General features: G+C 40.4%; 1 protein-coding gene across 1 annotated transcript in view; it reads right to left on the bottom strand.

Annotated features, from left to right (window-relative positions):
• The window catches only part of EHHADH (enoyl-CoA hydratase and 3-hydroxyacyl CoA dehydrogenase), a 67920-nt gene that overhangs the window by 11754 nt on the left and 38697 nt on the right, over nucleotides 1-17469 (bottom strand). Inside the window, exons 5-6 of the mRNA XM_068965314.1 lie at nucleotides 15670-15774; nucleotides 699-1040 (exon numbers count right to left, since the gene is read on the bottom strand). Coding sequence (XP_068821415.1) covers nucleotides 699-1040; nucleotides 15670-15774 — 447 coding nt within the window. The remainder of the gene's footprint in view (nucleotides 1-698; nucleotides 1041-15669; nucleotides 15775-17469) is intronic.

Here is a 17469-nt window from a genome sequence, read left to right as displayed (position 1 = left end):
GAAGATTAAGAAAGTTGGTGCTTTTAGTAAACTTTGGACCTCCTCTCCCAGAAGACTGTATACAGGCTAATACATACCATACTCCACTTACTATTTCAGGGGATTTGGAATCCACCCAAGACCATTCTTGGGCCAAGACTAAGACTAAGTGAAATTTAGGATAGTGGCCCAAATAAGCCATTCAGAGAGCTAGCTTCTGAGGAAAGAAGGCATTTTGTTTGAGAAATTTTCAAGGGGAAAAAGTAAGGAAGCCCATGTTTCAGGTAAAGATGAATTTGGGGATAATGGCTTTGAATCAGGAGAAGTGAATGGATGCAAGGACCAGAAAGACACAACCTTCATTCCCAATCCCTAGCTATAGGAGTGACAGGCCACACCTTGAAATGTGGTACACATCATAATCTTGCTGGGAAACCCAGGGATGAGAGACATGTAAGAGGCAGAAATGAGTTTAAAAATGCCCGGAGTCTGGAATCACACAGATGTAGCATTAGAGGACTTGGGTTTAATTAGTTCACTGTTGAGAAGGCCTAGTGTTTCTAAGCCTCACATGCAAAGATAGTTCATGGGCTGGGGTGAAAATTAAGTTAACTAAAAAAGTGATATGTTCAGCAAAGAGCCTGGCATGTAGTGGCCCAAAGCAAATGGTAGTACTTGACAAATGCAGATTTGGGGAGTGACATTGCTCATGTTCTTACCGAGAACGCCAACAGAGGAGATGGGTCGTCCCGATGTTGTTTTCCAGGAAGCCCCGGAGGGAGTGGACCACTTATTTGCCATCCTCTCAGCAAAGAAAGCATATTGCAGGGCCTTGGCCTGCCCTGAGGTATTAAGGTACAGGACCAGCTCCTTTTCCTTCTTGCTGCCCATGTCATATGGATATTGGACAGCAGCCTGGACTGCTCGGACACAGGCCTCCGGAGACAGCCACCCAGGGTACCGCTTCCGCACCTGCAGAAAGGCTTCACTGAAAATGGCGTCCATGTTGGGCAAGCTCGGGACTGGCATGTTGCAGATTCTACGGGATTCTGGAGATTGATCTAAAAGAAATAAGAAAGAAAATTTGGAACTGTTCACTTATATCACAGGCTCGTGCGTATATAATAATAAACACTATTTAAGATAGTTTTCCATTAAATGATTAATTAATGTGTTTCTTTTTAAAAATCTTTTTAATTAGAGGAAAATTGCTTTACAATGTTGTGTTGGTTTCTACCATACAATATCAAGAACCAGTCATAATTATGCATACATATATATATATATATATATCCCTCTTAGGCCTCCCTCCCCTCCCCTCTAAACTTCCCTCCTGGCCCCTATTCCCCTCAGCCACACCGAGTGCCAGGCTGGGCTCCCTATGTCATATGGCAGCTTCCTGCTAGCTATCTCACACATGATAGTGTATATACGTCAACGCTACTTTCTCAATTCATCCCACCCACTCCTTCCCCTGTTGTGTCCACAGGTCCATTCTCTATGTCTGTGTCTCTATGCCCTTCTTGAAAATAGGTTCATCAGTACCATTTTTCTAGATTCCAGATATATGCATTAACATATGGTATTTGTTTTTCTCTCTGTCTTACTTCACTCCTTATACTAAGCTCTAGGTTCATCCACCTCACTACAACTGACTCAGTTGTCAAGATATCTAATGTAACACTAATAACAAAATCTCTGATATCTTTGCAACTTAGCCCCATAAGATAGAATTTAATAGATTCAAAGTAATTTCAAGTTACCTAATAGAGGCATAAAAGTTACATCTTCCTTTTACTTCAAGGCCAAGATAATAGATAGATTAGTTATATTAATCTGCCAGTGAGCTTAAGGAAAATAGTTCTGAGTTAATAATATTTTAGGTTCAAAATAATTTCAATTCCATTCTTAACAGTAACAAAAACTTTAAAGTACCTAGAAAAGGAGACTGTATAATATTGCCACAAAGATAGACATACAAATCAATGGAAAAAACTGAGTTAAGAAATAAACCCTTACAATCATCACCAATTGATTTCCAACACAGGTGCCAAAACAATTTAATGAGGGAAAGGAGAGTTTTTTTTAAACGAACAAAGCTGAGGACAACCGAATATTCACATGAAATAAGTAAACAGGTCCTTACCTAGCACCACATATAAAAATTAACTCAAATATGGGCCATAAATCTAAATTGAAGAGTTAAAACTGTAAGACTTTCTTAAAAAAATAAGAAAAATCTTTATGACATTTGGTTAGGCAAAGTATTCTTAGCACAATCCACAAAAGAAAAAAATTCATTAAGTTGGACTTCATCAAAATTAAAGACTTTTGTACTTCAAAGAACATCATTAAAGATGTTATAGGGAGGGAGGTGGGAGGGGGTTTCATGTTTGGGAATACATGTAAGAATTAAAGATTTTAAAATTAAATTTAAAAAAAATTAATTAAATAAAAAAAAAGAAAAAAAAAAAAAGAAAATGAAATGATAAACCATAGACTAGGAGAAAACACTTGCATGGTAGGCAAAATAACATGCTCCCCAAACATCTACTTCCTAATCTGCAGAACCTGAGAATGTATTATCTTACATGGCAAAGAAACTCTACAGATATAATTAAGGTTAAAGACTTTGAGATGTGATGTTTACCCTGTATTATCCAGGTAGGCCCAATCTAATTTCACGAACCCTTAAAAGAGGAGAGCCTCTCTCAGCTGTAGTGAGAGAGGAAGAGTCAGAGAGATGCCACACAGAAAGTTCTTTTGATGACAATGTGGCTTTGAAGATGGAGGAAGGGGACCAAGAGCCACTCCTCTAGGCTAGGAATGGCCATCAGTTTACAACCAGCAAAAACATGGAGACCTTGGTCCCACAACAGAAGTACTGAATTCTGCCCACAACTCAAGTGAGCAATAAACAGATTCTCCTCAAGAACTTTCAGAAAGAAGTGCAACTGTTGACGTTGGGTTCAGTCCAGTGAGACCCCTACCAGACTTCAGATCTGTAGATAGATAAGATAATACATTTGCATTGTTCAAACTGCTGAGCTTGTTGAGCTTGTTATATCAAGCAACAGACAATGAATACAACTTGCATATCAAATATCTAATGAAGTATCTACATCCAGAGTATATAAAGATCTATAAGGCAAAGAACTCAGTTTTTAAAATGGGTGAAAACTTGAATGGATATTTCACCAAAGAGCATATGTGTGTGTGTGTTAGTCACTCAGTCATGTCCAACCCTTTGTAGCCCATGGACTGTTGTCCACCAGGCTCCTCTGTCCATGGGATTTTCCAGGCAAGAATACTGGAGTGGGGTTGCCACTCCCTTCTCCAAGGGATCTTCCCAACCCAGGGACGGAACCCGGGTTCCCTGCACTGCAGGCAGATTCTTAATCATCTGAGCCACAATTGTTCAGTTATCCTGTGAGTTAGCCAATCTTCAGTTTATGGGCTCCCCTGCTGGTTCAGACAGTAAAAAATCTGCCTGCAATGCAGGAGACCCAGGTATGATTCCTGGGTCAGGAAGATCCCTGGCAAAGGGAAAGCCTACCCACTCCAGTACTCTTACCTGGAGAATTCCATGGACAGAGGAGGCTGGCAGTATATAGTCCATGGAGTCGCAAAGAGTAGGACAGGACTGAGTGACCAACACTTTTACTTTTTTTCAAGCTCAGCAGAGAAAGAAGACCTTTCCAGGGCCTACAGCTGATTTAATTTCCTAGTGGCCCATAAGAGAGATGAGAACAGATAGTGGGGAGAGGGAAGTGGTGGGAAGAGGATCGAGTAGATGAGGAAAGAGGTCAGAGCTGTCAGTTTTGTGGCACCTGACAACAGGTGGCTAGTACAGTCTTTGTGGGGACAGGGCTTAGATGGGTATCTTAGAGCTGGATCTGTCCTTGTAACGCTGCCACCAGCCCCACCATCACAGGGGCTGATTCTCAACATCATAGTGCACATCAGAGTTATTTTAGGACTTTTAAAGTGCTCCACTGTGAACTCAGTTAAGATTCTTTAAGGGTGGGGCCTGGACATGAGTATTTTTAAAAAATTTAATAGGTGATTTTGGGACTTCCCTGGTGGTCCAATGGCTAAGACTCCATGCTTAGAGGGGGCCCAGGTTTGATCCCTGGTCAAGGAACTAGATCCCACATGCTACAACTAAAGATCCCACATGCCACGACAAAGACCTGGTACAGTCAAAAAAAAAAAAAAATTCAATAGTTGCTTTTGAGTTATAGCCTTTTGGAGGTCCAAGAGCAAAGCATTTATCAGCCACCATATCAGAAGTCATCTGCAGCTCCTGGCTACTTTGACCTGGCAGAGATTGAAGAGAGAAGAGAAAGGAAAAAAAGGAAGAAGAAAATGCTTAATGGTGTGCAGTAATTTTAGCCAATTGGCACATTTCTAGTATCCCAGGGATACTCAGAACCTCTGAGACCGCAGACAGGCATTTGGGGATCCCCCACAGCACTTGTCCAGACCAAACTAAGCATATCTATTGGAGAGTGTTGGATCAGGGCATAACCGTTAGGAGGTTTTTGCCTGCTCAATTTCCTATCCTTTTTGTTCTGTGGCTGTAACTGAAGGATGCTATTATTTTACAACTTCATTTTATTCCCACAAAATTATTCAGAATTTCCCCTTTGGGTCTACAGGTATGGTGTTTTCAAAGTGCATTTCTTATATACCTGCTAGTTCTAAAGTGTGAGGCAAGTGTGAGCAGGTCAGAACCAGCACTAGCTCCCCAGGAAAATGGGAAAGAGAGGAGCTAATTAATGATTCAAGTATGCTTATAATTGAATTCTTTCCCTGACCCATTCATATTTTTTTCTCAATTCTTTGAAGTTTTCTAAGGCAGAAGTTTTCATTTAGAAAATAAGTGAATCATATGCCTCAAGGAGGAAAAAGAGATGATTATTTTCCCTTTTTCCTTTCTAGTAAGCTGACAAGAAGAGATTTTCTCTCTCTAGGATAAAGAGACACAATGTACAGTGTGCAGTTTACAAAAATGGTTTCCGAAGACATACAGGACTCTCTCTAGCTCGGATAAATAGACTCTCTCTCACAGAAGCTCTGCAAAGAACAGACAGAACAACTGCACTTTTTCTGGGCTTGAGGGGGTCCCCAAAGAACTGCTGCTGCTGCTGCTAAGTCGCTTCAGTCGCATCTGACTCTGTGTGATTCCATAGACGGCAGCCCACCAGGCTCCGCTGTCCCTGGGATTCTCCAGGCAAGAACACTGGAGTGGGTTGCCTTTTCCTTCTCCAACACATGAAAGTGAAAAGTGAAAATGAAGTTTCTCAGTCGTGTCCGACTCCTAGCGACCCCATGGACTGCAGCCTACCAGGCTCCTCCGTCCATGGGATTTGTCAGGCAAGAGTACTGGAGTAGGGTGCCATCGCCTTCTTTGCCCCAAAGAACTGGGGTACATAAAAAAGAAGCCCGATTTAGATATGTGCTTAGGCTTCCTAGGTAAGGCAGTGTCACTGTGCTTTTGTGAAACATGTTTATGCAAATGTTCACAGAGAGTAAAAATAAATTACAAACAGCAAAAGATAAAATAGAAGACAAAGACAGATGAAACCACCAAGATTTTTTTTAAGTCACAAAATCCAAATGAACAAACAGATCAAGGTCTTTGAGCAGAATAAGAATCGCTAAAAATGCCTATCACAGCCCAGGGCAGTGATAGTAATAGGACCAGGGTTTGCTGGAGGGACAAAACCAGAGCACTGGGTTCCTGAGCTGAGGCTCCCACTTGGATGTCCCCTGTGCTCATCTTCAGCTAACAGCACACACTTTCAGCTTCATGCCAGAATCACACTCGTGGGAACAAGGGGTTCTTACTCCATTTGGGAACAAGCAGGCTGCTGGCCAAATGCAAATAAACCGCATTTGACAGGACCCTCCCCTCCCGAGTTCAGCCAAAGCAATCTGGTTTGGCCAAGCAACTGAATTGCTCTGCTAAATCTATTGCACTGCAGTCATCAGGGAGGCTTCGTGTAACAAGAGTATTAAGATACATGAAGCTAATTAACTTCCACAGTCAACTCTCTAGGATGTGTGTTAAATTTATAGAGAAACTTGAAGCTACTGCCCAAATCATATTTTTAGATATATATGTTAACCTCTTACAAACTGGCTCCAAAACTGCAATTTTTTTCAAAACTGATTCCAATTGCAACACTGACCACTGGAAATTTCCTTCCTTTTCAATTTGCCTATTGCATGTGGAAACTAAATAAGAATTCTCTCTCTCTCTCCCTTTTTTTTTTAGACTCATACTTTACTACTACAGCTTTAAAAAACTTCTTTTAATTGGAGGATAATTGCTTTACAATATTGTGTTGGTTTTTGCCATACATCAACATAAATCATATATAAATAAGTGTTCTTAATCCTTTCTTTTTGTTCTTTTTGTAGGTCAACATTTCAGCAGTGCAAGTTGAGGGTAATGATGGGGATGAGAATAGGTTGAATTAATGAAATATTTTTACAAATGGAGAAAGAACTCAAAAATTTTACATATGCTTTTAAAAATTGAGATTTAGTTCACATACTATGAAAGTCACCGTTTCAAAGTTTATAATTCAGGAGTTTTTAGTATAATCACAAGGTATGCAACCACACATGTATGTTTTTCAACTATGCCTTTCAGACTGCTTTACTAATATTTTTAAGTTAAAGAACATCACGAACCTCAAAAACATCATGCTAAGTGAGAGAAACCAGACACAAAAGATCACATGCTATATGAAATTCTAAAAAACAAGACTATAGTAACAGAAAACAGGCCAGTGGTCATATATGGCCAAGGGCAGGGGAAGGAATCTACTTAAAAGGGGCAGGAGCATACTTTTTAGAGCGACTGAGCCATATCTTGATTGTAGCAGGGCCGCACAACTGTACATTACTACAAAAATTCATCGAATTGCTACGTTTAAACTGGGTGACTTTTACTGTGTGTAAATTACACCTCAAGCTGGAAAAATCAAAACCAAAGCAAAAATCATTTATGAAATTTTGGGGGGGAAACAAGTTATTTTCATTTTTGTGTATTTTCTTTACATTTTTGTCACCATTCATAACACACTATGTAGCTCTAAGTATAAAATCGGGAAGATACCCTGGAGGTGGGCATGGCAACCCACTCCAGTATTCTTGCCTGGAGAATCCCCATGGACAGAGGAGCCTGGCGGGCTACAGTCCATGAGGTCGCCAAGAGTCGGACACGGCTGAGCGACAGCACAGCACATGTGTAATTTTGTATTTAGACACTTTTAGATCACCATTTCACATTTCTACCAAGTTTTGATGATTATAATTTATGATACACAATTGTCCAAAGCCCATAACCATTCCCCTACTGTTAACAGGTAAATTACCAAATTTTAAAGCAAATGATTTCTCTTCAATATTTGGATGCCACCAAGTGGACAAACTGTGTAATAATATTACTGAGATTGAGTAGGCCATTTTGTACATTTTAAAAAATAATACTTCAATGTTAAATTTTTTATTTAAAATTAATTTTAAAATTTTTATTAATTGTAAGATATAAATAATTATGATTTTATTCATTTTAAAATAAATTATTTTATTAATTATAAGATTATTGTATAAATGTACCAGACCATGATCCCGATCTATCTCTTGAAGTAACTTAACTCTCAAATCTGAATTTCCAGAAGTCAAAGAAAAGAACTTCCTGTTGAAATCATGTCCTTACAAACGAAAACCACAGGTGAGAAATGATAGACATGGGTCTATCTTAAACCCCAAACCAAAAACCATTTAGGGACCCCCCCAAATGCAAACAGCCTTTCCTGTAGGCCAATTGACTTCTAACAAAACAATAAGTGCTCTCAGGAGGCACAACAAAACCAGATGAAACTGTGGTGAAGATTATCTGGAAAGAAGAGAAGACAGCAGGAAACTCATTCCCCTTAGGGCAAAGCCTCGCTAACTCTCTTTAGAGTCACCCGTATTTTCTCCTCACAGTCCCTGGCCTCTCCAGCTTAAGCTTTCACTATTGAAATGAAACAGTAAGTGGTTAGAGCCACAAAAAGAAGGATTATTTCAGGGAAGTGTTTGGTCCCTGCCAGCGTGGACAAAAGAATGACTTTTTCAGAGAGGCCTTTGAATGACACTGAGCCATTACCTACCACCAACTGGGGAGATGAACACACTGCTCTGCCTGTAGCCCAACATTCCTTCCAATTATTTTTTCTGACTCTCTTTAACCCTCTCCATCTTGCTGCCAACCTCCATAAATTGAAAAGGAACATTTTTTTAAAGAAAGAAAAAAAATCATCTAGGAATGTCATAAGTCCATGACGTGAGAAACCAGTGAGAGGGAGAAAACCGGGCTCACTGAGTCAGAACCATGGCTTTATTGTGGCAGATTATACAGCCTGCCTTCTAATTGCTGAAGTGTTTGTTTGCATGGCTTTTCTTATTCTTTTTTTTTTTTCTTTTTTAAATGTTTTGGCCATACCACAAGGCATGTGGGATCTTGGTTCCCCGACTCTCTCCGATGAGAACCTGCATTGCAAACAGAGTCTCAACCACTGGACCACCAAGGGAAGTCCTGCTTGGTTCTTCTTAAATTTCAATTGTACTTATTAATAGAACATATACTCATTCAATAAAAATTCAAAAGGTACAGAAGAATAAAAAGAGACATCTCCTCTGACTGCTTCTGCTGGCTAGCTAGCCCCATTCTCAGAGGCAACCATCAATCTTTTCTTGTGAATCCTTACAGAAGTATCCTATACATAAACAAACAGTTACAAACACACCTTCTCCCTATATAGACATTCAGTCCCCCCTTTTCTGTTATACAAATGTTGAACTACTGTATACATGATTCTTTTATTTTATTTTAATTGGAGGCTAATTACCTTACAATATTATAGTGGTTTTTGCCATACATTGACATGAATCAGCCATGGGTGTACATGTGTTCCCCATCCTGAACCCCCTCCCACCTCCCTCCCCATCCCACCCCTCAGGGTCATCCCAGTGCACCAGCCCTGAGCACCCTGACTCATACATCGAACCTGGACTGGTGATCTGCTTCACATATGATAATATACAGGTTTCAATGCTATTCTCTCAAATCATCCCACCCTCGCCTTCTCCCAGAGAGTCCAAAAGTCTGTTCTTTACATCTGTGTCTCTTTTGCTGTCTCACATACAGGGTCATCGTTACCATCTTTCTAAATTTCATGTATATGCATTAATATACTGTATTGGTGTTTTTCTTTCTGACTTACTTCGCTCTGTATAATAGACTCCAGTTTCATCCACCTCATTAGAACTGATTCAAATGCATGCTTTTTAATGGCTGAGTAATATTCCATTGTGTATATATACCACTGCTTTCTTATCCATTCATCTGCCGATGGACATCTAGGTTGCTTCCATGTCCTGGCTATTGTAAACAGTGCTACAGTGAACATTCGGGTACACGTGTCTCTTTCAATTCTGGTTTCCTCGGTGTGTATACGCAGCAGTGGGATTGCTGGGTCATATGGCAGTTCTATTTCCAGTTTTTTAAGGAATCTCCACACTGTTCTCCATAGTGGCTATACTAGTTTGCATTCCCATCAACAGTGTAAGAGGGTTCCTTTTCCTCCACACCCTCTCCAGGATTTATTGCTTGTAGACTTTTTGATAGCAGCCATTCTGACTGGGTGAGATGGTACCTCATTGTGGTTTTGATTTGTATTTCTCTGATAATGAGTGATGTTGAGTATCTTTTCATGTGTTTGTTAGCCATCTGTATATCTTCTTTGGAGAAATGTCTGTTTAGTTCTTTGGCCCATTTTTTCATTGGGTCGCTTATTTTTCTGGAATTGAGCTGCAGGAGTTGCTTGTATATTTTTGAGATTAATTCTTTGTCAGTTGCCTCATTTGCTATTATTTTCTCCCATTCTGAAGGCTGTCTTTTCACCTTGCTTATAGTTTCCTTTGTTCTGTAAAAGCTTTTAATTAGGTCCCATTTGTTTATGTTTGCTTTTATTTCCAATATTCTGGGAGGTGGGTCATAAAGGATCCTGCTATGATTACATCAGAGTGTTTTGCCTATGTTTTCTTCTAGGAGTTTTATAGTTTCTGGTCTTACATTTAGATCTTTAATCCATTTTGAGTTTATTTTTGTGTATGGTGTTAGACAGCATTCTAGTTTCATTCTTTTACAAGTGGTTGACAGTTTTCCCAGCACCACTTAATAAAGACATTATCTTTCCTCCATAGTATATTCTTGCCTCCTTTGTCAAAGATAAGATGTCCATAGGTGCATGGTTTTTCTATTTTGTTCCACTGATCTATGTTTCTGTCTTTGTGCCAGTATACATGATTCTTTTTTCATTTAACAATACAATATATACTATGGCAATCAAACCATGTCAATACATAGAGTTTCTCATTCAGTTTATTTTTAATTTTTGTATACATAAGTTTAATCGCTCAGTTGTGTCCGACTCTTTGAGAGCCCATGGACTATAGCCGACCAGGCACCTCCATCCACGGGATTTTCCAGGCAAGAGTACTGGAGTGGATTGCATTTCCTTCTCCAGAGGATCTTCCCAACCCAGGGATCGAACCCGAGTTTCCCACATTGTAGGCAGAGGCTTTACCATCTGAGCCACCAGGGAAGTATATACATATCAGTTCAGTTCAGTTCAGTTGCTCAGTCCGACTCTTTGTGACCCCACAGACTGCAGCACACCAGGCCTCGTTGTCCATCATCAACTCCTGGAGTTCACTCAAACTCATGTCCATTGAGTCGGTGATGCCATCCAACCATCTCATCCTCTGTTGTCCCCTTCTCCTCCTGCCCCCAATCCCTCCCAGCATCAGAGTCTTTTCCAGTGAGTCAGTTCTTTGCATCAGGTGGCCAGAGTATTGGAGTTTCAGCTTCAACATCAGTCCTTCCAATGAATACCCAGGACTGATTTCCTTTAGGATGGACTGGTGGGATCTCCTTGCAGTCCAAGGGTCTCTCAAGAGTCTTCTCCAACACCACAGTTCAAAAGCCTCAGTTCTTAGGTGCTCAGCTGTCTTTTTTTTTTTTTTTAATTTTAAAATCTTTAATTCTTACATGTGTTCCCAAACATGAACCCCCCTCCCACCTCCCTCCCCATAACATCTCTGTGGGTCATCCCCATGCACCAGCCCCAAGCATGCTGTATCCTGAGTCAGACAGACTGGCGATTCAATTCTTACATGATAGTATACATGATAGAATGCCATTCTCCAAAATCATCCCACCCTCTCCCTCTCCCTCTGAGTCCAAAAGTCCGTTATACACAGCTGTGTCTTTTTTCCTGTCTTGCACACAGGGTCGTCATTGCCATCTTTCTAAATTCCATATATATGTGTTAGTATACTGTATTGGTGTTTTTCTTTCTGGCTTACTTCACTCTGTATAATCGGCTCCAGTTTCATCCATCTCATCAGAACTGATTCAAATGAATTCTTTTTAACGGCTGAGTAATACTCCATTGTGTATATGTACCACAGCTTTCTTATCCATTCATCTGCTGATGGACATCTAGGTTGTTTCCATGTCCTGGCTATTATAAACAGTGCTGCGATGAACATTGGGGTACATGTGTCTCTTTCAATTCTGGTTTCCTCGGTGTGTATGCCCAGCAGTGGGATTGCTGGGTCATAAGGTAGTTCTATTTGCAATTTTTTAAGGAATCTCCACACTGTTCTCCATAGTGGCTGTACTAGTTTGCATTCCCACCAACAGTGTAGGAGGGTTCCCTTTTCTCTACACCCTCTCCAGCATTTATTGCTCGCAGATTTTTGGATCGCAGCCATTCTGACTGGTGTGAAGTGGTACCTCATTGTGGTCTTGATTTGCATTTCTCTGATAATGAGTGATGTTGAGCATCTTTTCATGTGTTTGTTAGCCATCCGTGTGTCTTCTTTGGAGAAATGTCTATTTAGTTCTTTGGCCCATTTTTTGATTGGGTCATTTATTTTTCTGGAATTGAGCTGCATAAGTTGCTTGTATATTTTTGAGATTAGTTGTTTGTCAGTTGCTTCATTTGCTATTATTTTCTCCCATTCAGAAGGCTGTCTTTTCACCTTGCTTTTATTTTCCTTTGTTGTGCAGAAGCTTTTAATTTTAATTAGATCCCATTTGTTTATTTTTGCTTTTATTTCCAGTATTCTGGGAGGTGGATCATAGAGGATCCTGCTGTGATTTATGTCTGAGAGTGTTTTGCCTATGTTCTCCTCTAGGAGTTTTATAGTTTCTGGTCTTACATTTAGATCTTTAATCCATTTTGAGTTTATTTTTGTGTGCGGTGTTAGAAAGTGATCTAGTTTCATTCTTTTACAAGTGGTTGACCAGTTTTCCCAGCACCACTTGTTAAAGAGATTGTCTTTACTCCATTGTATATTCTTGCCTCTCAGCTGTCTTTATAGTCCAACTCTCACATCCATACATGACTACTGGAAAAACCATAGCCTTGACTAGATGGATCTTTGTTGGCAAAGTAATGTCTCTGCTTTTTAACATGCTGTCTAGGTTGGTCATCGGAGAAGGCAATGGCAACCCACTCCAGTACTCTGGCCAGGAAAATCCCATGGACGGAGGAGCCTGGTAGGCTGCAGTCCATGGGGTCACTAAGAGTCGGGCATGACTGAGCAACTTCACTTTCTTTTTTCACTTTCATGCATTGGAGAGAAGGCATTGGCAACCCACTCTAGTGCTCTTGCCTGGAGAATCCCAGGGACGGGAGCCTGGTGGGCTGCCGTCTATGGGGTCGCACAGAGTTGGACACAACTGAAGGGACTTAGCAGCAGCTAGGTTGGTCATAATTTTCCTTTCAAGGAGTAAACGTCTTTTAATTTCATGGCTGCAATCACGATCTGCAGTGATTTAGAGCCCCCCAAAATAAAGTCTGCCACTGTTTCCAATGTTTCTCTGTCTATTTGCCACAAAGCGATGGGACCAGATGCCATGATCTTAGTTTTCTGAATGTTGGGCTTTAAACCAACTTTTTCCACTCTCCTCTTTCACTTTCAAGAGAAGCCTCAACTAAGAGGCTCTTTAGTTTCTCTTCACTTTCTGCCATAAGGGTCATGTCAATGGCAACCCACTCCAGTACTCTTGCCTGGAAAATCCCATGGACGGAGGAGCCTGGTAGGCTGCAGTCTGTGGGGTCCCTAAGAATCGGACATGACTGAAGCGACTTAGCAGCAGAATCTGCACATCTGAGATATTGATATTTCTCCCAGCAATCTTGATTCCAGCTTGTGCTTCATCCAGCCCAGCGTTTCTCATGATGTACTCTGCATGAAGTTAAATAATCAGGGTGACAATATACAGCCTTGACATACTCCTTTCCCAATTTGGAACCAGTCTGTTGTTCTATGTCCAGTTCTAACTGTTGCTTCCTGACCTGCATATAGGTTTCCTAAGAGGCAGGTCAGGTAGTCTGGTATTCCCATCTCTTGGAGAATTTTTCATAGTTTATTTGATCCACACAGTCAAAGGCTTTGGCATAGTCAATCAAGCAGAAATAGATGTTTTTCTGGAACTCTCTTGCTTTTTCCATGATCCAGCGGATGTTGGCAATTTGATCTCTGCTTCCTCTGCCTTTTCTAAAACCAGCTTGAACGTCAGAAAGTTCACTGTTCATGTATTGCTGAAGCCTGACTTGGAGAATTTTGAGCATTACTTTACTAGCGTGTGAGATGAGTGCAATTGTGCGGTAGTTTGAGCATTCTTTGGCATTGCCTTTCTTTGGGATTGGAATGAAAACTCACCTTTTCCAGTCCTGTGGCCACTGCTGAGTTTTCCAAATTTGCTGGCATATTGAGTGCAGCACTTTCACAGCATCATCTTTCAGGATTTGAAACAGTTCAACTGGAATTCCGTCACCTCCACTAGCTTTGTTTGTAGTGATGCTTCCTAAGGCCCACTTGACTTCACATTCTAGGAGGTCTGGCTCTAGGTTGTGATCACACCATAGTGATTATCTGGGTTGTGGAGATCTTTTTTGCACAGTTTTTCCGTGTATTCTTGCCACCTCTTCTTAATATCTTCTGCCCTGTTAGGTCCATACCATTTCTGTCCTTTGTTGAGCCCATCTTTGCATGAAATGTTCCCTTGGTATCTCTAATTTTCTGAAGATATCTCTAGTCTTTCCCACTCTATTTTCCTCTATTTCTTTGCACCAATCACTGAGGGAGGCTTTCTTATCTCTCCTTGCTATTCTTTGGAATTCTGCATTCAAATGGGTATATCTTTCCTTTTCTCCTTTTTTTTTTTGGCTTCTCTTCTTTTTACAGCTATTTGTAAGGCCTCCTCAGACAGCCATTTTGCTTTTTTGCATTTCTTTTTCTTGGGGATGATCTTGCTTCCTGTCTCCTGTACAATGTCATGAATTTCTGTCCATAGTTCATCAGGCACTCTATCAGATGTAGTCCCTTAAATCTACTTCTCACTTCTACTGTATAATCATCAGGGATTTGATTTAGATCATACATGAATGGTTTAGTGGTTTTCCCTACTTTCTTCAATTTAAGTCTGAATTTGGTAATAAGGAGTTCATGATCTTGAGCCACAGTCAGCTCCCAGTCTTGTTTTTGCTAACTGTATAGAGCTTCTCCATCTTTGGCTGCAAAAAATATAATCAATCTGATTTTGGTGTTGACCATCTGGTGATGTCCATATGTAGAGTCTTCCCTTGTGTTGTTGGAAGAGGTTGAATTCTCTTGGCAGAACTCTATTAGCCTTTGTCTGGCTTCATTTTGTACCCCAAGACCAAATTTGCCTGTTACTCCAGGTGTTTCTTGACTTCCTACTTTTGCATTCCAGTCCCCTATAATGAAAAGGACATCTTTTTTGGGTGTTAGTTCTAGAAGGTCTTGTAGGTCTTCATAGAACCATTCAACTTCAGCTTCTTCAGCATGACTGGTCGGGGCATAGACTTGGATTACTGTGATATTGAATGGTTTGCCTTGGAAACAAACAGAGATATTCTGTTGTTTTTGAGACTGCATCCAAGTACTACATTTCTGACTCTTTTGTTGACCATGATGGCTACTCCATTTCTTCTAAGGGATTCTTGCCCACTTTAGTAGATATAATGGTCATCTGAGTTAAATTCACCCATTCCAGTGCATTTTAGTTCGCTGATATCTAAAATGTTGATGTTTACTCTTGTCATCTCCTGTTTGACCACTTCCAATTTGCCTTGATTCATGGACCTGACATTCCAGGTTCCTATGCAATATTGCTCTTTACAGCATTGGACCTTGCTTCCATCACCAGTCACATCCACAACTGGGAGTTGTTTTTGCTTTGGCTCCATCTCTTCATTATTTCTGGAGTTATTTCTCCACTATATATACATACATATATCTATCTATCTATCTATCTATCTATCTATATATATATATTTTTTTTTTGGTATATAGGCTTAGTTGCCCTGCAGCATGGCATATGGGATCTTCCTGGACCAGGGATCGAACCCATATCTCCTGCATTGACAGGCATATTCTTTACCACTGAACCACCAGGGAAGCCCTCTCATTCATTTTAAATCTATATCATATTCTGTTTGGACATGCCATAAAATATTTAAGGAGTACCATATTAAGATGGACATTTAACTTATTTCCAAACTTGTGCTAGTTTTATTATCTTCTTACCTGAAATTCTCTGGGCAAATTTGATGGCTTCTTCAACTGGGTCTGAGTTCACAATTTTATCTATAATACCCAGCTTAAGTGCTTCATTTGCTGAAATATGTCTTCCTAAAAGAAAACAAAATAAAACAGAACAATGTGAGATTAAAGCAAAAGCACCATTCTCTCTAGTAGGAAGTTCACTTGTCCTAGATATAAACATCTATTACAAAATAAATAAGCACTACACTGATTGTTATAGTGGAAAATTACTGCAGAGATAATCAGAAAACTTGGATTCAAGTTCCAACTCTGCCTATACTATTTGTGTGAGCTATACTAGAACCATAATTTCTTTGTTGGTAATTGACAATAATTATGCTTACCTGAGTTATTATGAGTATTAAGTGAAAATAAAACATTTTCCTTATATTCTTTAAATCTCTATAGAAGCACTTTATAAATTATAAATCTCTATATAATTATAAGAGGATTGAATCTTTATAATAATACAGTTAAAAAATAATAAAGGTAGTAAGAAAAGAGCAGTTGTAGTACCACCTGTTCTTATACTAACATATACCAAGCGTTGCCACTGATTATGAAGAGTCCTCAAACATAAATACAGTTGGATTGACAGTGGGAAAGCATTATTAAGTTGATATTATATAAGATATAATCAAAATGTCACAGGAAAATAGGATGGACCTTTGCGTTTTTTGGCTACCCAGCATCTCAACTTCTTCCTTAGTTTGTGAAATTGCTAATGTGTGAGCTTTGGAACCAAAAAGGAAGGTAAAAAGGATGTAGAGATGATCAGACAATTGTTTCTTCAGACCTGGCACCAGGATGTGGCCCATAATCCCCAACAGGACAAATGGAGGGCTTAATTGATGGTTTTCAGCTGAAGTAGATAACAGCTCAAATCTCATTTTGCAGGTGGTGACACTGAGTGTCTGGTGGTGGTGATGGTGGTGCCAGGAGCACCTACTGTCCAGAGGTGGCACTGGCAGCCTCTGGTGTAATAATAGATTGGAAGCTCTAGGGGCTAACAGAAGTTTCATGAGGGTTAGCATCACTCTCAAGTTCAACAGATATAAATGTGTAATCTGATCGGCATACTCTGAAGTAGGAGGTTAAGGAATATAAGCATTCCTCAACACAAGGGCAGAAGGAGAGACAGTGACACACAGCTCGCTTGCCAGCATCATCTGGGCTTCTACATTGTTCATGCGTGCTAACTTGCTCCAGTCGTATCCAACTCTTTGCGACCCCGTGGATTGTAGGCTGTAGGCCAGGTTCTTCTGTCCATGGGATTCTCCAGGCAAGAATACTGGAGTGGGTTGCCATTTTCTTCTCCAGAGGATCTTCCCAACCCAGGAATCTAACCTGCATCTCTTGTGTCTCCTGGATTGGCAGGTGGGTTCTTTACCACTAGCGCCACCTTGGGCTTCTGAAGAGCAACCACCAAATCAGTCTTGCAGGCCCAACTCCTCCACAGTCTTCGCTGCTCTTCCAGAGTGTTGTCGGATGCCATCTCCAAAGCAAAACCTTCATTCCTGGTTCTTATTAGTGCTTCAGGGAGCAACCAATGGGTTTTCTTGATCAGATAGACAATTCAATGATTTTTGGCAGGGGTCACTCTGTAACAGCAATATTTGGGCAGTCTGCTGGAAATGCCTCTGAAGGCAGGCCTTCAGATCTCCTCCTGGGGTGAGGAGGACAGGGAGGAGTGGGTAACTGGCTTCAAGGGTGAAGTCTCTCAGGTATAAAACCACTTAGGTGAGGGATGAGTGAATCAGACCCCCACATTAAGGGGCCCAA

This window comes from Capricornis sumatraensis, chromosome 1 (genome assembly GCF_032405125.1).
Source record: "Capricornis sumatraensis isolate serow.1 chromosome 1, serow.2, whole genome shotgun sequence".
NCBI lineage: Eukaryota > Metazoa > Chordata > Mammalia > Artiodactyla > Bovidae > Capricornis > Capricornis sumatraensis.
Note: the sequence above shows the minus strand (reverse complement) of the source record. Positions and strands in the feature narration are given on the sequence as shown.